The 21,276-nt window shown below is 38.1% G+C and overlaps 1 protein-coding gene and 1 long non-coding RNA gene across 2 annotated transcripts in view; one reads left to right on the top strand and one right to left on the bottom strand.

Annotated features, from left to right (window-relative positions):
- The window catches only part of LOC121737310 (cAMP-dependent protein kinase type II regulatory subunit), a 56,291-nt gene extending 35,154 nt beyond the window's left edge, over positions 1 to 21,137 (top strand). The window contains exons 5-7 of the mRNA XM_042128951.1: positions 15,168 to 15,339; positions 16,433 to 16,522; positions 17,488 to 21,137. Of these exons, the coding sequence (XP_041984885.1) occupies positions 15,168 to 15,339; positions 16,433 to 16,522; positions 17,488 to 17,618 (393 nt within the window). The 3' untranslated portion in view covers positions 17,619 to 21,137. The remainder of the gene's footprint in view (positions 1 to 15,167; positions 15,340 to 16,432; positions 16,523 to 17,487) is intronic.
- LOC121737320 lies at positions 1,454 to 15,919 on the bottom strand. The gene is made up of 3 exons (XR_006037124.1): positions 15,842 to 15,919; positions 13,866 to 13,868; positions 1,454 to 1,467 (listed from the first exon to the last, which is right to left on the bottom strand). It is a non-coding gene; the product is annotated as an uncharacterized LOC121737320 (long non-coding RNA).
- Positions 21,138 to 21,276: the final 139 nt, after the last annotated feature.

Here is a 21,276-nt window from a genome sequence, read left to right as displayed (position 1 = left end):
TATTTTAAACTTTAAGCAATGCAAGGTTGGGAAAAGAGTGTCGGCTTGTAGATTTACAGAAATGTCAGGGTTGGCCAACTGACCCAAAGAGTTTAAAAGACCGGCTTTATTGCCAACACTTTGACAAGCCTAGAAAAAAAATAAACAATGATTTGGACGGCTTCAAAATATCTGTCAAATTTTCTTGGCAACCCTAGCAACGAGCATTATTCTTCTGAAAAGACGGCCGTTAAATATTTCAAAGGCGCGTTTAATGTGTTATTCTAGTGTTTGGTCATGAACAAAGCGCGGCCCGGCCCGGTTGGAGTCCGAAAATACGCGTGACCGCCTTTAAACTACACTTAACGTAAATCAATACGTACGTGTCAATTCTCCATACGATACGGTTCGGTGTTGCCAGCTGGGAGAATTTCCCAGAAGTCGGGAAGATTTTGAATTGAGGTAAGGCTAAGATTTAAGATACATGCTATGTTTTCGTTTTGATGTCATGTTTTGGTAAGAAAACACACGCAAATATAAAATTTTGCACACCAGCAAAAGCATAATACTATGTCCTAAGCGGAGATATTTCTGTCTCTCCTACGCAAAGCCAGGCACCGGCGGTTACTCTCTCCCGTATTACAAATAATTGATGTCACGTTTGACGCGAGTTATATAACGTTTTTTACCCCTAAAACTTCAAAAGTGTTTTCTTAAGTTAGGTAGTTCCTAAATCCTATCTAAAATACTAAAACCAGTGTGATCCGCACGTAAACAATGCGAGTATTCGTAGCGAGTTTGGTATGCAGTCTCGTGATCGGTTATTTCGCAATTGTTACCTAACGATGTGACAATATTGAATGATACAATAGGTGCACGCACGCACTGGCTCGCTGACTATAGTACAAGAGCCCACGTCAGAAATACCCATGTTTAAATCTTTATTGCAAACGAGACCTATGCACTTTATCAGTTTTCCCCAAACGGAACAAATCTTCTCCCTGCTTTATGTAAAAAAAAAAATAAGTGATATATTATGTGTCGTTTACATTATTCTAAACCAGTGATCTAATCCAGCGCTGCATTACTATTGGAATAATATAAACGGACACTGGAATGCAATTTCTCCAAAAAATACTGGAATTGATCGCTGGACTGGTCTAGACCGGCCATTAAGAATAAACTTGCCGTATAGCCGAGACCTTTTCTTTATCGCTTTTTAAGGTTCCGTACCCAAAGGGTAAAAACAGGACTCTATTACTGAGACTTCGATGTCTGTCCTTCTGTCTCCAGGCTGTAACTCAATAACGGTAATAGCTAGAGAGTTGAAATTTTCACAGATTATAGCATCTACTATAAATAAATAAAATAGTATTTAATAGTAATTCCATACAACTAACGTGATTTATTAAATATTTTTTGCTCGTTATTAATGATGACAACAGGTAGCCACCTGAAATGTTCATAAAATACTCAGTGTTATTTTTACTTTAATGATTCATAATCAATAAAATTAATAATTAAGGGGGCTCCCATACAAAAACGCTTTATTTTTTTATTTTTGCTCTAAAGTGGTACGGAATCCTTGGTGCGCGAGTCGACGAGACTCGCGGATAGCTGATTATTTATAAATAGAATCGCCGATCATAACGTCATATGGAGTAGTATAGAGTTGACATAAGACGAGTCGGACGTCATCGTCATATTAACGAACGCTATGTCAATTCCATACATTTTAATCGGCGAATTCGAGAGACGATTCTATACAAGCTTTGATAAGGGGTCCCCCTTACTCTAACCTAACCTAACGTAAAAAAGCGGCTAAGTGCTAGTTGTACTCGGCCATGAAATGTCATGGGCGAGTCCAACTAGCACTTGGCCGCTTTCCGCAGCAGCAAATAGGTAACGTGTTTAGGAAATTAAGTATAGAAGCGATAAAGAAAACGGCTTGGCTACAGGCTCTGCCTATTAAAGCGTTTTTCCCTGCAACAAGTTAACTAGAAGACATAGTTATGATTTTCCACTAAGGGTCTTCGTCCCTCGAGTCGTTAGCCGGCCCTGCGGCTCGTACATAATTAAATCCACTCACACTTAAGACGGACCCTTATGACTTTGTCTTATTCACTAATTTATTCAAAACTTTGAGTTGGATGGCCTTGAAGGTTTTAAAATTTTAAACTTTAAAGAAAACAAACGTGGGTAATTTTATAGTGCACATTTTGCCTCCGAACTCTTGGACTATAATGTTAGAAAAAATATAAAACTTAGTTTAAGCTACGTTATTGTGTTTTTATTAACTTTTTCCGATTTTATGTTTAATTGGTAACTTTGTATATTACCTACTTTGGAAAAGTCTTTATGGACATAAAAAACTAATAGCACAGATTAGTAAATTCTACGTAATAATAGCCATAATAACTACAAGGTTAAGTGTGCGTTTATCTTTAAAGTAATATTTCTCAGAAACTAATTTTGTCTTGACGTATTTCATTTTAGGAATTGGGTACATAATGCGGTATCTACTTTGGTCCATGATGGACCAATACAAACGATTAGCAACATGTGACGTTTGTCTATGATTGTCTGTGATCGACAGCGCTTGTAAATATTATAAAGTATAAACAGTTTAACGATCAAATTAGTCATGGTTATCCATTAATGGCCCAAACTGGAGAAGTGCCTCAACAATAATGTTCCTAAATGTCAAGAAATAAATGAAAAAATTGCATCGATTTTACGATGTAGTCGAAAAAAACAGAATCGTGGTCGAATAAAGATAATAATGATAGCTCTCTTGTGATCTCTGAGGTCGTGGGGTCAATAAAGACATGATAGCAACTTTGACTGCATTAATTGCATATACATAGTTCCAAAAATGGTCTAACATTCTATTGTAATATCACAATTTCTGTCGCTACATAGCATAAAGCAAAATATTTTCAGGCTGTCTTGTTCCTATATTATGTTATGTTTTTATCTTGAAACCAACATTTTAAATATTACATATGCACTTCTAAAACTGTAGTGCTATGTATTTTGTGTGGCATCTACTATGCATATAGTCAAAATTATGCTTCATGTCAAGACAAAATTCACATCATATAAATCTGTTTTATTGGTTTTGTGTGAATTCCCTTAATGTTAAAAGTTACCTTATGTTTGTATGTCATTTGTATGTCAAGTATGCCTGTTACCTTGTTATAAAAATAGCAAGCATTGTTGAATATTTCGTTTTAGTGGTGTGTCATGGTGGATTTTAATTTATTACATTAATTAATCAGTAACGAACTTTGGATTTAATTAAAAAACCGACGCGAGCCAACCTCGCAATAAGTCAACCATAAAAAAAGAATAATTTAAAAATTTACGTTCATTCTCTCTTTCAAAAATCTCTTTTAAATCAGTATAAAATGGTTAAAAATTTAGGACGGATCGTAGTACTTGGAATATATTATGCTGGTTGTAAAAGCTACATAACTAGGTAGTTATAGTAAAAGCATCCACACAAGGTTTTTGAAATTTCACCACCAAAGGGATGAAAAAGTCCACTCAAAGTATAGTCCAAAAGATGGTGTAGAGTTCGTGAGCTGCAACGTAAGCAATTTCTTCAGAAATGTGTTCAGGATGGCCAGAAGGTAAACATACTAAAAGTCCCCGCCCCTAGGGGAGAGCCGGGGTGGGGGAGGGGTGTAAAGTTCCCGTTTTTTGAGTTTTAAATCGAGAAAATCGAGTACTTTAGAAGCTTATAGCATGGCAATGATTGGAGATAGATACAAAGTGTTAATCACACAGGTGTAGTTTTTATAAGCTTTCTTTATGTAGAAAACACTTTTTCGCTACGACGTACCGTTTTAAAGATATTATGAGCAAAAAACTTAAAAACGGGAACTTTAAACCCCTCCCCCCAACCCGGCTCCCCACCCTAGGGGCGGGCCGGGGACTTTTAGTATGTTTAGTACTCTATACCTACTTTAAGTGGACTAAAATTTCGAAGTTGAAATGGTAGGTAAAGGCTGGTCGGACTCCTAATATCACGAAGTATGATTTTACACGATTGGCATGGCATCGAAGCGGTGTTCGAGGTATGAGAATTAAGCCTCTGATTTTATTATTATATCTTTAGTATTTAAATTTTTTTGTCCTTTTAGGGATAAAATTTTAAAAATATCTATGTTTGCTTTTGCTATACAGGGTGTAACAATACTAAGTGGCAATACTTCAGGGTGTGTATGTGTCCCTCGTAGAGAGTTCACTGTGAAAGTAGCTGCGCTGAAAGACCAAATTTTTTTTTCACTTTTGTATGGGGAAACTCGCCGTCAAGCAGTAGTTACGTGTGAATGGTGGCTCTGCAGCTTTTTGTAGTTGCGTTGTGGTACCGACAAAATGTCGACGTGGTTGCGTTGTCGCCAGTAGTTGCGATGTGGTTACGTACGAAAGTCAATGAAACGGAGGGGGGAAGAGTGCGGGCGGTGCGCGCGCACTGTCATTGCATCGACGCCGGTCGCAACGTTGTGGTTGCGGTCGGTGTGGATGTGGTCGGTATCACACAAGTGGTCGACGACGACTGAAATGTGGTACGTGTGAATAGTCCAGTTCTTTTACAATACGAAATATACGCCCGACCACTTAGTGTGGTTGTGGTGTGGTTTTGGTTGTCGTGTGGTTGTGGTACGTGTGGGTTGGCCCTTAGTTTTGTTACACCCCTGTTTTGTTTTGTTATTGGGTAGCTCTCGGTGTAGCAGACATAAGGTAACAGCACATATATCAACTCGGAAAGGGATCGGCACCGTATCGCCTCGAGCCGTTCAAATATTGTTTGTATGAAACTCCCTACTGCAACGCACACTAAGCGGAGCCGTAACGTAATCGCCTCGCCTCGGAACAGGCTCCGAACCTAGATGCGACGCGTGGTCAACTAGTAGTCCCCCCGCTTACGGCTGGTAGTCCACCCGCTTACGGCTGGTAGTCCACCCGCTTACGGCTCGTCGTGCACCCGCTTACGGCTTGTCGTCCCCCCGTTTACGGCTCGTCATTACCCGTGCTTACGTCTCTCCGTACTCAAGCTTACGTTTCTTCGTCCACCCTTGCCCTTTTCCCCTTCCCCGAGCCGTAAGCGAGGCGTCGCCTAGCCGTAGCCGAGTTGACGTGCAGGCGCTACTAATACGTTTTAGTTGACGACCTTCGTGGCTCAATGGTTAGAGTGTGTGGCAACTCAAGCCGGGGGTCGCGGGTTCGAATCCCGCCGACGGAACAAAAAGTTTTTCAATGTTCCTGGGTCATGGATGTGTATTAAATATGTGTATGATATAATAAAAATCTTAAATATATGTATAGTATAAAAGTATTAAATATATTTCCGTTGTCTGGTACCTGTAACACAAGTCCTTCAAGTACTTAGCACAGTGCCAGACTGACGTGGTGTGAAGCGTCCACAGATATATTATTATTATTATTAGTTACGTGCATACGTTAGGTTGACGCCAGGGCCTAGAGAGAAGAGTCAAGCGATTAACGTAAACGCCAACAAAATGTATGGGATTTGACATTAGTATTCGCTAGCGAAACGATGAATAAGTAAATCGCATACATTTTGTTGGCGTTTACGATAATCGCTTGACACTTGTCTAGTAGGGCTGGTTGACGGCTAGGCGAAAGGCGATACGGTGACGATCCCTTTCCGAGTTGATATATTGTGTGGTGTGAGTTGTGACCTATAATATGAATCGTCCGTTCCTTTGGAATTTTAAACACCAAATTTATAGTGTTCTACCTTTTTGTACGATACGAGCTATCTTGATAACGGTAAGGCAATGTCGTGACGTCAGCTATCAGAATTTTGGTGTCACATTGGATTAGGCGAAGTAGCTATTATAATGAAATAAGACGCCTGATAAGTGATAAGGTGTTCGATCGTTGCGACACAACTACGAGTCATTTAACTTATTTTTTTGTAATAAACTATAAAGTTGACCAATAAAAAAAACATCCTTTATTGTTTTGTCGCCACTTATACTCACCAAATTAGGTTTAGGTTTTTAAACGTGAAAAGTTAACAGATACTAAATTCCTAGTAACGCCTAAACATACATATTTCGCCCGAAGCTACAGATCTCGACGCGTAAAAATAGAGATAGAATGTCTATTATTTAAAAGACTTTTTATTTTTTAAAGGGCTTTGGCCCACCACACGTTTCCACCGCTGTATCTCCTGTGTCCTATTTAAAAGACTGCTTTTTATTTATTTATTTTTATTTAGTTAATATCCAGGTAACTAATATCGCTGAGTGTACATGGATTCAAGCGTAAAAAGTTTCCGAGACCTATCGAGGCTTAAAAAATCGTGCTATTTTTGCTCTCAAAATTCAAAGCTACGTTCGGAAGCAAGCTAAAGTATTTTTTCAATATTTCAACATTCGTTTCGTGCCTATGTCGAGCTGACTCGCGTTACCCAAAAACTGATCTATGTTTTTCTCTCCATTTAGAGGCCATATATCGTAAGATTAAGTTGGCCAAAGACCCAAGTTTTTTGTACTTTGGCTGATCAATGAATACCTCAGCTGCCAACTAATAAAGTAGGTTTCTTCTCGCCGTGCTAGTTCCCGAATTTTTAAAGTACCTAACCCACGTTGAATTATTATAGCTAGTAATATGTAAAGCGAGAGATGCTTGGCCGAAACTCAAACTCATATTTTCATCCTTCCTGCCTTGAGCCTTCATACCTTCTAAAGTAACTCTAGAACTTTCTGCAAAGGTGATTAGATGAGAATATTGCGTTGAAGTTCAGAAACTCCATATCATACACGTGTAAGACTATTTTCGTTGGAAATATGTAAAAATCCATGTTTACGTGTTACGTGTACCATTGATGTATGTTTACGTTTCTGTCGGAAATCTCAGCATGTTTTTCTCGTGATCACCGTGTTTTTATCGACATACAAAAAAAAAGAAAGGTTCTGTATTCGATTGAATGAAATATATAATAATATTATTATTCTGTTTCATTCCACTTGCTAATTTTGGCTATGATAGATTACCGTAATTTCACAGCCTCCCATAGCATGCGCAATTGACCAGCATAGACATTAGACAATCAGCATAGACATAGACGAATATGCCCCTCTGCACATTTATAGTCTCTTGTATTGGGATTTGGGACATCATGGGCTAATGTAGAATTAGGGCTATGATAGATTACCGTAATTTCGCAGCCTCCCATAGCATGCACAATTGACCAGCATAGACAATCAGCAAAGACAGACGAATATGCCCCTCTGCACATTTATAGTCTGTTGTATTGGGATTTGAGACAACATGGGCTAATGTAGAAAGGCCACATCCATACTAATTATATTATACCTAAATGTAAAAGTGTATGTGTCTGTCTTTCTGTTATCACTTCACGCCCAAACCGATGCACCGATTTTGCTGGGTATATATTCATACTAGATTTGGAGTACCGAGAAAGGACGTATAGGTTCCCGCTCGATAAACCAATTTTGGAGTTGCAGGCGTTATCTAGTTTAACTATAACCCATAATCGTGTGCTCCAAACTACAGGGTGAATCCTTGTATTAAAATATGTAAGAATTTCTATGAAATTTGATTAGACTTGTGGTTTGGACCATAGTGTTCTACGCTAGATCAGCTAAAACTTCTAGCTGATGATGATGGCATAGCAACAGACAGTATTAACGCAACAATCAACATGCACGTTAACACCATGGCGTGCGTCACGTGACGTCACGGCCGCCATCTTGTACACAAGTCATGATATATTATGACGTGTTCCATTTTTAAAATTCTATAGGAATAACATTTGTTGCTTGGAGGTTACAAAATGCGTCTTGAATAATGTTACTACAATGCAAGGTAGTTATAAACCAAAATTAGAATCGGAGAGATATTAAATGATCTGTGGGCACAAATGGTCAGAAAAAATAAACTCTTTCTTAGGCCTAAACAGAAAATTAAATAATGCTTTGAATTGGACCATAAGTCGATGTCAATTTTGAAGATAGTCAATAAATCTTGAGTAACTTTCATCCAACAAGTACCAATAAGGTATTTACATCAATTAGCCACATCCATATCGGAAGTCAGAACTATCTAGAATAGGTCTAATATGAAAGCCATAACATATAATACTCCCACACCGGTTTCGGTGACGGTGGCCAGTTTTGCAAACCAGGCCAGTTGCGCAGGAGTAATTTTATAGTGCCCAAGTGTGTGCGCAGTACACAAGAGCACTCTCTATTCCTTAATCCTTTACTGTCATAACCCAGTGGGACGGCAGACCAACACGACTGGCGCGAGATCAGATCAGGCGCAGGACCGACTTTTTACATGCCCCTCCGACACATCATCAAGATCATCTTACTTGTCAGACAAGTGATCATTCTACATTGCCCTAACCAAAATTGGAAATAAGTAATAACACGTTTCCATCAACACGTTCCAAATATTTTTTTTTAACTACATACGTCTATTCAATTAATAATCGAATGCAATTTGACTAAGTATAAAGTATATAAATCTGTTATCGTCGTGTCAACATTTCCGTGAAAATAATTTCTGGAAAGAAATCACTCGTTGAATGATTGACAGCGACGTTATGAGTTGTGAACAATTTTGCGTTTTATTTCTGTTTTACATTTGCGACTTTTAAATATTATGCTCGGTGCGGAATGTATTTTAATTTGCGAGTTCCTCCGCTGAAAATGTGCAGTTTCTCTCGTTGTTTATATAAATAATTATTTACGATGGTTATTGGATTCTGAGAATGATTTTATGGTAAGGGTGGGCTATAACGTGCATAAAAATCGTACAAAAAAGTTACGTTACGCCACCAAATTTAAAATTTCCTCAAATAACCATAGAGATGGGACAGCTCGAGATTATATAATTTGAATCTGCGATCTGCGGCGAAGAAATTTTTTTGAAATTTCTTCGAGGCCAGGTCATGATTTGAGTTTATCTGCTGTATCAATATTATAAAATATAAATGCGTCTCCGTCACCTCTTACGCTAAACTTCTTCACTTCACTTCGTTTGGATTAGTTAAAGGTATGAAGATACTTTTAAGGGTCCCACACATTAAGGGTAAAGCTAAACGAGCGTAATTTTGTGAGTGGAGTAGCATAGTAGCATAGTAGAGTCGCAGAATTTCTGCCGAGTAAATATATTTTCAAACAAATCATGACTCACAAAATTACGCTTGTTTGAATCAAACAGGACTTTTGTATGAAACTGAATGCAGCAGAATTTCTGCCAGCCGAAATACTGCGACTCATAAGTCACAACTCACAAAATACGCTCGTTTGGCTTCACCCTAACAATCCGCCTGCAAGCTCTGCCCTAGTAGCAAGCGATTATCGTAAACGCCAAGAAAATGTATTATGCGATTTGACATAAGTCATCGCTTCGCTAGCGAATACTAATGTCAAATCCCATACATTTTGTTGGCGTTTACAATAATCGCTTGCCACTTGTCTAGGCCCTTCGGCAGGCTGCCTGACAGTCATCGACCGTCTATACAATTTTATTAGTCCCACGTTTCCGTGGGACTAATAATTGTATTGATGAATATTATACAGGGTGTACCGTGTAACAAAAACAAGTGATAATAATTTAGGGTGTGTACGTGTTCCCTGTAGAGAGTTCTCTGTGAAAGTAGCAGCGCTGAAAGACCAAAAATTTTTTTTCACTTTTGTATGGGGAAACTCGTGACGCTCGGGCCCTTGCCCATACAAAAGTGAAAAAAATTTTTGGTCTTTCAGCGCTGCTACTTTCACAGTGAAATCTCTACAGGGAACACGTACACACCCTAAAGTATTATCACTTGTTTTTGTTACACGGTACACCCTGTATAATATTCATCAATACAATGATTAGTCCCACCCTGTATAGATTGATGATAATATAGTTTATTTTACAGCATTAAACGAATTTCTCCGCGAACGAATTTGGAAATATCTAGTACAGTTTAATGTACATTTTCAAATCACCCTCCTGGCACAATAGCGCAGCTGCAACTCGTATCATCACATTAAAACTTACGAGCGCATTACGGAGGCGCCTGCAGCCTCCTCTATAAACACCGTCTCTTATATTAATAGCTCGTCGCATAGCTGTACAGCTTAAAAAATGTGCTGTATACAGGTTGTTCGGGTGAACACCGCTATCCTTAAAACCATCAAATGAGCGCGACAAAATGAACAACTTTTTCTATGAGAACAATGCTGAGAACTCAAAAAAATCCGTCGTCATATCCATAAGACGGCATTTTTTTTTTGGGTTCCCAGCAATGTTCTCATAGAAAAAGTTGTTCATTTTGACGGGCTTATTTGATGGTTTTAAGGATAACGGTGTTCACCCGAACCTATGTTGGAACTTGGAGACCACGTATAATCATGATTGCCATATGGACTGCGAAGTCTATTGCATCATGCATGTATATTATAATAAAAATGTCGATCATGTCACATATTGTGCGATCATAGACGAATATCTACCCTTTAGCAATCGCTCATACTGGTTACGACTTACTGGTACGATTATGAACAAATAAATTTTCGTTGTTTTTTTTTAATTATTGAAATTGTTGACATGACTTAAAAGTTAAAACATGACGTCATCAATGTTCCAAAAACGTAAGTTGATTTGACTGATGAGGACGGGCCTTACTACACCAAAATTTTGCCAAGCTCTTTAGAATCAGGTGTTTTTTTAGTGACAAATGATTTTAATTTTAATTTAATGCTATGTACAATTATTACAATTATGTTTTTAGAAAATATGTATTGTTCCATGCAATTAACTGTATTTTTAATTTTTAATAATTTAATTTAATTTAGTTTTAGTTTAAAATATTGTTTATTATTTATTGCATGTTGAGGCCGAATGTAACTAGTTATTGTATCTAGCTGTAATTTTTTATTAATCATGAATTTATGCATTTAGTGATACAAAACTGTATTTGGTCCTTAAATAAATAAATAATATAAAGCCGTATGTGTGTTGTGTGCGGAAGCGTGTGTGGGCTGGATTAGACGCGTTACGGTGCACGCTACACTACACTTCAAAGGGCCAGGGGAGACCCAGCGAGACCCAGGGCTGACACACGTATCGGCCCTCACATAGAGCTCCAATAGACTGTCATGTCCTAAGATGTGTGTACGTGGTAACCTACGTGGACTGTGGAGTCCAATTTCACGACGTTGAAGTTACGTTTTTATTGCATTACCCGCAGGCCGCAGCTCACAAGTCACAATACAGCGCAAACCCGTAAATTTTTCTCAAAGTATCTCAATATTCCGAATTTTATCCCCCCTTCCCTAGAAGAAAAAATAAAAGTCAATTTTCCTGGCAAGTGGGAAAACGTGTAACCTACTCTACGCAAAATGAAGTTTCATCAATTTCAAATCATGACTCACAAAATTACGCTGCAAACAGGACTTTTGTATGAAACTGAATGCAGCAGAATTTCTGCCAGCCGAAATTCTGCGACTCATGACTCACAAATTACGCTCGTTTGGCTTCACCCTTACCCCATGATATGCTTCTACACTAGGAAGAGTTTGACAACCCTACTTGCCGGTCTTTCGCCTCAGATACGGAGTGCTTTTTTTCTATACTAATGTTGCAAAAATAAATTGTAAAATATTATTACCCTTATGGCATAATGTGTGCCAATTTTACCTCTAGGATAACTTAAGAGCTAAAGTACGTAACTTATAATGTATAAGCAATGTTATAGGTTCAAATGTGACTGAAGTTTTCATAAATTTTAAATGGGTATAAGTTGTTTTCTTCGATGTCTAATATTCAGTTTGGGCCTGTATTTACTTTGATTAGTAATAAGTGCAGGTGATATCAGGAGAAAGCAAAACGGTCATTAAAAAACATGCATACCTACCCTACATGTAGCCGGGCTACATAGAACCCTTCCCCTGTCTGGGAAAAAAACATTGTCGCGATAGTCTTTTAGGTTATATGATGTCCTATACGTGAGCTCTACCCCTCATTTGCATGTTATTATAATATTATGTATGTCAAATTGGGTGCTACTTTACATATTTTTACTATTTTTAACCCAGTCCCTGAGGCGTCTTTATATTTCAAACGTGAACTTCGCGCCCCTTTCTGCCTAGTTCTAGTACGAAAATAAAGTATTACATGGTGGAAAATTCATCACCTTCTATTTTAATGAAACTTGTTTATGCCATTGTAACCGTACGTTTGTGGCGACAAAGACCACTATGTCCTTCGCCGTGTCTTATAAGTTACAGTTCGACAAGGCTATTTATGAACGTGGCGAGATAAGGGAACTAACGCTGCCATCATTTTTGACAGTTCTCCTTTACCAGCAGCGCTCATTGACACATTCATTTAAAGCCTTGGAATACCATAAAGTATGTCCATACGAAATTTTACCTAAATCAGTGCAGCCGTATATTAGCGTGAAGATGTAACAGACAGGCAAACACACTTTCGCGTTTATATTGTTAGTAAAGACGCGTTTAAAATATAAATTCTATGAAATATTCTACGTAAACTGCAAAACTTACTATTATTAAAAATTCCAACTAGAGAAGATTTCATGAAAGGAATAGAAGGGATTTGTATCGGGTTGAAAATATACTGGAAAATAAACTATTGTTGTTATAAGGACAGGCCCTGTCTCAGCTTTGAAGTGTCTCCAACTTGAGTGCCTAAATAAAGGCAACGCAACTTGTTGCAAACTCTACCCTCCGCGATTTGAGATTTTGAGAACGGTTTACAAGTAACCTATATGATATGAAATAGGTTTATTATTTTACATGTTTAGCAGATTCGTAATGTTAAGGTTAATTCAGACAGCAACGCGACGCGTAGATGCATTTCTAAATATGTATTGAATTGACAGATTTGCAAGACGACTCACGCAATTGAAATCTGTCAAATCCATACTTTAGAAATGCATATCTACGCGTCGCGTTGCGGTCTGATTTGACCCTTACTTGGCTTAGGAGTTATAGGACTTTAAAATATATAATATTTATTTAACAATTCTTTACAAGTTGGCACTCCGATTTTACTAAAGGTATAATTAATGTAACATTAGCACTTAGGAGCTAGCGCGCACCATGAAATAACAAAATGGTAGGTATTCTCATGAAACGCCGAATATCGTTGTTTATACATTTTACGAAAATACTATTAAGTATTTTCCCGTTTTATGAAAAACGGATTGGAGTAAACAACAAACTAAAAATTAATGTTGCATTTGTGTTGCATTAAAGTAGTAAAAAGATATTAAATCGCATTCTGTTTTTTCCAAACTACATGACAGTTGACATCAGTGATGTTAAATACTTACATGTATCCGGGCCCATCCTTACGTTGGAAATCATAGTCTGGTAGCTCACTCGTGCATGGCTTACTAATTGAATTGCAGCCTTTATAACGTATAATTAATTGGCTTTCAACGTAGCAACGTTGCTACGTTGTTTTCGCTGGGTTTTTCACGTTGCTATTACTATTACTAAATATAGAGTTTGAACTTTGACTCTATCGCGCTGGTTTAAGGTCTTAGGTCAAAGTGTTTGTCATCTTAGGACCATTTGCGCAGATCGGCATGTGAAGGCTCGATTCATAAGCGTCTGCGTTACACAACAAGCTTAATTTGAGTCAGTCACTCTTTTGTCAAACCGAGCAAAGCGAGCCCTACTATATCCCACAACCAGAACACTTTTGTGGTACACTTTACGGAAAAACTATCACGCCTATTGATTTGTGCTTTAACATGGTAATTTGTATTTATATGTAGATGTCTACGAATAATAAAAATTAGTAGATGTGTTATAATCAGTCAGTCAAGGTTCGTTACTATTAAAATATAAAAAAACTGCCTTTAAGATTATTACCACGCAGAAAAACGACGCGAGCCCTCACAAAGCTCGGCTTTTAGATAGTAATATTTATTATTTGTAGCGCCATGGTAACCTTTGAGGCTCTGGCTGATTACAAAGATTAAAGAATTTTATCAGAGAGATCAGAGATTTTATAGCATGCACAATCGACGTCGATCATGGTCACAGCCGTAGACGGATTTGCCCTTCTAAGCGTTCATAATCGCTTCTCAATTGTCCACATGGCCAGGTGGGAAGCGGCATAAGAGTTCCTGACATGCGTGTCAACTTCTACATGCAAGTTGCCCGTATCCTATCATTTCATAGATGTTTTTCCTGTCAAGGCGCGCGTGGCCAGGAGCATGTTGTCACCCGCATGGCCAAACTGCGCGCGGGTAACAACACGCTTTTAAACGGGAAAAGCCCCCTAAAAATACTTTTTAGCTATGAAATTCTTGATATAACATTATAATTATTATGCGCTAGTAAAATATCGTTGCCAAGACTTCTATGAATTAGCAGTTGGAGATGTTTCAAAGATGAATTAATGCATAACCGGATGACGTAGTTACAGAATTTTGTAACTTTTTGGCAATTTGTTGGGATTCCGTCGCCAAATTCCAGCCTAATTGTATCGTAAACATTTAGATATTTTGTGTGCTCACTGCTCATGGCAAAAATAGAGCTAACTCTTTTTCAACGGAAGAATAGACGATGTTACAGATAGGCAATAATTTATCATTATCTATAGAATCTGTCATTAGGTGTTTAATGTATTCGTTCAATTCTGCAGTTGAAGTAGATAAGTACTTTTTTTACACATGGGGATATGCTTTGCGCATCCCCGGCGAATTGGGAGACATCGGCCGGGGTATGTGGGATTCTCCGAAGATCTACCCACTAAAACCCCATGGTGCTTAGGTATAGTTCCGGTCACGATTAACCCACCGCAAACCATTTGAAATAGATACTACACAACCCCTATAGGTTATCGACCAACGTGTATACTTATAATAATATCTATGGACGCTTCCCACCACGTCAGTCTGACCCCGTGCTAAGTGCCTAAAGGACTTGTGTTACGGGTACCAGACAACGGAAATATATTTAATACTTTTATTCTATACATTTAAGATTTTTATTATATTAAAATACACATCCATGACCCAGGAACTTTGAAAACTTTTTTTTATTCCGTCAGCGGCATTCGAAGCCGCGACCCCCGGCTTGAGCTGCCAACAGCCCACCAACTGAGCCACAGAGGTCGTGAACTTATCACCATTATTCTCTCATCCGCAGGCGTACGAGCGCGCGAACCTCGCGGACGCACTGCTGCCGCGCACGCTGGCCGACGGCGAGCTGATCATCCGGCAGGGGGACACCGCCGACGGCATGTACTTCGTCGAGGACGGCTCCGTCTCCATACAGCTGGCGAGGGATGACGGCAACGAGCACGAGATTAAGCGCCTCGGTGAGTACCTTATGCTCTTGTATTGCAGCAGATGGTGGAAGTAATTTGGTTGGGTCGTGTCAAATCCAGCTGCGAGGTCTTGACATATCCGAACATTGACTTGAGTCCAAAGATACCGGTTGGCAGCGGGCGACATGAAGCAGACGACGTGTCGCAGCGACACTACTGGTTTCTATGTAATTCTATGAAATACCCTGCGCAGCAGACACGAAGCTAGCGACACTTCTTCATAGAAATACATAGAAACCAGTGGTGTCGCGACGACACGTCGTCTGCTGCCTGCAACTTCATGTAACCGGCTTCCAACATGCTCTGATCGAATGACGTAGAACATCCATCTGTGAATCGGTAGGTTTAAGATACACAGAAGCGGTTTTTCAATGTCCAAATTTTGTTTGATGCCAGAAAGAGACAAAGCTGGTATATCTCTCATTACTTAAATGTGTAACTTCTAACACTGATGCTCTATCAACGCGCAATGTGTAAGAGTGTTATACGATACCGTGTGCCGAGTGTGAGTTTTTTGTTTCACATTCGATCGTGAACGCGTTTGGCGTTTACTAACATTTTGTATGGGATTTGTACAGTGCCTAGCGACGCTCACGGGAGTGACTAGTGAGCCCAGCCCAGTGAGTAATCCCATACAAAATCTTAATAAACGCCAAACGCGTTCACGATCGAATGTGAAACAAACTCACACTCGGCACACCGTTTAAAAACAGGACGCATGCGCTCCTAAATTAAAGTCCTATAAACTAGTTAGTCGTTTCCTCAAGACTTTCTCGACTCGAATGAACCTCAGTCCTAAAAAATTATGACGTTTTGTTGAACTAGTAACATATTTTTTGACGATGTAGGTTGAGCCTTGTGGAGGAAATCTCAAGGAAACGTAGTCGTAAGTACCCGTAACATTAGTATGATACGCGTGCTAGACTTGCTGGTAGTACAAAAATAATATTTAAACAGGACGGCTAGCAACCATATTTTGTAAGCATAATATTATAGAGAGCGATATCAGACTTTTAAGCGTTCAAAATTATTAGAAAATTAATTCCGATTTGCGCTGTTCTAATATAATGTAATGTTTTCACAGGCAAGGGTGGGTACTTCGGTGAGCTGGCTCTGGTGACCCACAAGCCGCGCGCCGCCTCCGCCTATGCTGTTGGACCCACTAAGGTGGCATGTGAGTATATTATGTACTTATAAGCTTAAGGACTTTCAAAATTGGAGTCCGATCCCACGCGGTGAAACAATGAAAAAAGCGATACTTTGATATTTTTAACACCCATTTTTGAGAGTTTTTGATATTATTCCACTTGCCACCAAGGCTATGTAGCCTTAGGGTCCATCGTGTCAAACTGCTATCATGTTAAGGGATATGTGAGACTGGTCGACGAGAAGCGCCGAGTCTACCCACTAAAACCACCTGCGATTTGCCATGAGCCGTATAAAAGGGATGTCCTGGATCTGACAAACAAAGAACTCCCTCCACGACCGGCCGGTCTACCTCTAAGAGACCGGACTTGCACCAAAATAAGGGAACGCTTCGGCAAATTCAAGCTTTCCCGTCGGCGCCGGGACTAGCTAAGCCGAGGAGATTCCTATTCTCATCCGGAGCCCCGATTACTCGAGAGTTAGGAGGTTCACGTAACGCCCTACGCCGGCGGAGCGGAACGGAGGATGGGTCATCCTCTCTATTCTCTGCTCTCCGCTCTGCGGTATCTTTCTGTAAAATTACGGTTTCACAGAAAAAGACCGCTGCCTGCCAGGCCTCGTCACTCTCGAGCATGCAGCGAACCACACTCGAGAGCGAGAGGTCCCGCCCATGCACCGCCGTGAGATCATGGCGCTGTACGGCCCAAAGATCGCACACCTCGAGGGTGTGCTCCGCAGCGCTGTACTCATGGCAGGCTGGCGTAGGCTCTATATGTCTGCAATAAATGATTTTTCATTGACTTCTTTTAGCTATAACTTTTTCCCACAAAGATATGAGGCTGGTCCCCATAATATAAAATGATAACCAAGAAAACTGAACCCGCTTTTCTTTATGACTATCCAAACGCTTAACGACATAAATTAGTCCAGGTAATCGAGTTTTTACTGTATTTTCAAACGTAATTTATTAAAACCAATTTATCACAATTCCAGTCTTGGACGTGGAGACGTTCGAGCGTCTGCTGGGGCCGTGCATGGAGATTATGAAGCGCAACATCGACGACTACGAGGAACAGCTCGTAAAGCTGTTCGGCGACAAGAGCAACCTCACGGACGTGCGATGAGCGCGCTCCCCCGCGCACCCGACTGCCGTCTCACACCCAACTCGCCTGGCCCCATAACCTCGTAATTTACGGACTACCCCCAAATTTGTAATTCACAATTTAATATTAAATTGTTTGTAACTTCAAATTATGATCTGTCTATAAATAAACCAAATTAAAATGTTCATAATTTGATTAAATTTCGGTTAAAATGTTATGAACACTTCCAAACCTTAAATGAGTCAAATTCGCGTTATATTGGGTAGATTTGTTTGTGAGACTGCATAAAATGTATTTAGTTCCATCGATTCCTTTTCTGTGTACCTCAAGGTTCTTTATATTTATTTGAAGAATGTCTCTTTGAAAATATTTTTTGCCTAGAACTTAAGTCTTTCTAAATTGATATATTCGCACTAAAGCTATCACTTCTAATGTGGACCTTACCATTATATAGATCTTACCCTAAACCGATAAATAATAATCTGCATACAAAAAATATGTTAAAAAGTTCCATCTTGTTTTGTTACAGGCTAGGTCACTTTAGAAGTGATGGCTAGATATAATGGACATAGAATAAGATTCTAAATTTCCTAAGCGAAATTAACTAAATACATATGAGAATTTTTCTTCCGGGCAAAAGAGAAATTTACACGTACAATATGCCAACAATAATGTATTTAAAAAAATGTGGACATTAAATTATTTTACATATTTTTAGATTATTCCGTTACCGTAAAATAGATGAAAATATATTTATTTTCAAATATTATTTAACGTGTAGGTGCCATATTATACAAAGTACATCCTATATTTTTGTCTACATGCTATTTCTTACAATATCGTACCTAACGTGAAAATTTCTTATTCCTACTTAAAAATTCCTAGTTTGATTTGAATTTTCTTGGTGTGTGTCGTATATTGTAGTTGTTTTCTCTTTGTAGCTAAATTCAAAGATTAAGTGCCATTTTTTATGATTACGTCGTGGATCGGAACGGACAAGAGACGGTGCAGGATAATATTGCATTGTTATAAAAATACGCTTATATTAGATAGATAAAATGCCTTAGTAGACATAATTTTAAATGCACTTATGATCTGTCATTGGAAAGCAACCACAGACAAGATTTTAATTTTTGAAATTCGAACACTTTGGCGCCTAGCGTCAACCAGCCAGTATTATGTTTCAATTCCACATTCCAAATTTGAATAAATAGGTACTTCATTTTTTACACTTGGTTGCTTAACAATGACTGCAAATGGGAACACCTAGATAAACTATATTGAAAGGCATTTAGTCGTTAAATTATTATCATTAAATATGTCTTTTAGTGGAATGACGATGCAATTTTATCTGGCACTCGTCTACATTTCCAGCTGTCGCCAATTTATTTATTAAGACATTTATTTGACCAGGCGTCTATGGCATACCTTGTGGGTAATTAATTTTATTCGGTGATTAGATTAAATCTCTTCACGTGGTAATTTATTTGTTACGGTTAGTGGATTAAATTAATGTATCTGTGTATATTGAGAATGTATTATGGACATACTATATGTGGAACATCTTGCACTTTGATGCAAATTAAATCATTGTTTAAAAACAAATGTATTTATTTGCAGAGTATTTTTTAAATGTTGTAAGTTACAAATATATGGGAATTTGTGTTAGTTTAGTTCCTATATTTCAGTTTGCAACACTAGATCTGAGGTGTAATGAAATGAGACACTGAGATTTATGAAAGAAAAAAAGCTTTCCTTCGAATCCGGGCTTGGATCATTCGGAGCCCCATTAATGAGAAATTTGCACTCCAACTCGATTCCCTCAGGTAAATTGCACCAGTATTAATTTGTGTTAAATCCTTGATTTGTGAAAGCCAAAGTAGTTGAGTACATTGAAATCATGTAGCACTATATTTAAGGCTATATTTACTATGTAGTAGTTAGTTTTTGTCACTTCTTATTGTAATTTAAATATATGTAGATTAGGTAATTGGATGGAGTGTAGCTGTCCTGAGGTGTGGCCTCTCACGCTGTGTACGAATGTACACTACTAATTGTTTACGTTGCCATACAATATTTTTGAGTTGAACCGTACCTCGTCTGATTTGCTGTTTGATTTTATTTATGATTTGACTCACCAAACATAGAAAACATAAATCTAAAATAAAAGTTCTTTAAAAAATATGTTCTAGAATTATTCTTTAATGTGACTGGTGCTGCTCAACTCAAGTTGTTAATGAAATACAGAAGATGTTTTTGTTTTTTACCGCTTCACGATATATTTTGACCTTGTTATCTTTTACATTCCCTAGTTGATGGTATGTTAATATGATTATTTTTGTTATACAAATAGTTTTGTTTTAATTTATTTAAATGACATTTATTTTTGTTGCTGTAATTGTATCTCTCATTCCGAGTGCCTAAGAACAAACTATTCCTACAACCGTTCTCATGTTTTTGACTCACTCGTGCTGCCTTCATTGGAATTTTGTGTGGGCTATGACTCGTGTGGTGTATTGATGTAGAGTATATTCCCTAATATTATTTGAGTACCAAGTCGAACTTGGCATTAAATTATTTAAGCGATTAGCACAAATTTAATTTTTACGATCCATATGAAAATGTCCATAACCCGGTGCGGCTGAGATGAAATTATTTGATATACATCTAAATATACAAGTGTACCTATAATCCATGCGTCCAATGAATATTTTTATTGAAGATTATATATTATTTAACGTTTCTACGATGACATTGTTTTATGTACACTCTGTGTGTCCCCGTGTACCTCCCGTAGTGGTAATATTGTGCAATAAATAACTGTCATTGTTGTCATATATTAAATTCTTTCGGTGTAAGCTATAATATAGATTTTATTAAAATAGATAAGACATGTCTATGTAAATTGATGTTTAATAGGGTTGCCAGATGAGGACATCGGGATATTCGCTGGTTGAATATTTTGAGTTCAAATATCAGGTATATTATGGCTGATAATTTATTAAAACACTTTGAACTCCAAAGTAATATTTATAAAAGCACAATGGGTCAAAAATGTTTGGTGGTATCACATATTCTTCCAACATCTGGTAACCCTACATAATGGAATCCTAATATACAAGGCTATCCCTAATGTTAATTAGCAAAATTTTCAATTACGGAGTCTCGATTGCATGATACAAGCGCAGCTATCAAGTCTTGTGTTGTCTTCCAACGGGACGCACAGAAAACTTATCGAGTACAGGTGAAACATTAATTAGATGTGAAGGAATTTTATACGCTTAATACTAGCGTAAATTTTTATAAATTACTAGTCATTGGTGTCTAATGTAGATTTGTAATCTGACAAGGACATAGTGTCCATGGGACGTTCATAAGGAAGCATATCAGTGGGAGGGTCTCTAGCTACATCCTACATTGCACACAATACATCTTGTAGTCAACAAACTGTCGCTTTATCCACGTCATGAGCTTACCCTGTACATTAATTATGTATCGTAAAATGTTAGAAAACTGAATTATATTTGTTTGTAGATCTTATATTGTTGTTTTTTTTTGTGTCTCCCTACTCACAATATAACTAGAATAAGGAGGATATTAAATTATCATAGGTATATATTGGATCTGAGATCATTGAGTCAATTATATTGGATAATGTATTATAGACATATGATTCATT

The sequence above is a fragment of the Aricia agestis genome, chromosome 20 (genome assembly GCF_905147365.1).
Source record: "Aricia agestis chromosome 20, ilAriAges1.1, whole genome shotgun sequence".
NCBI classification, from domain to species: Eukaryota; Metazoa; Arthropoda; class Insecta; order Lepidoptera; family Lycaenidae; genus Aricia; species Aricia agestis.
This window is presented reverse-complemented; position numbering and strand designations above follow the sequence as displayed.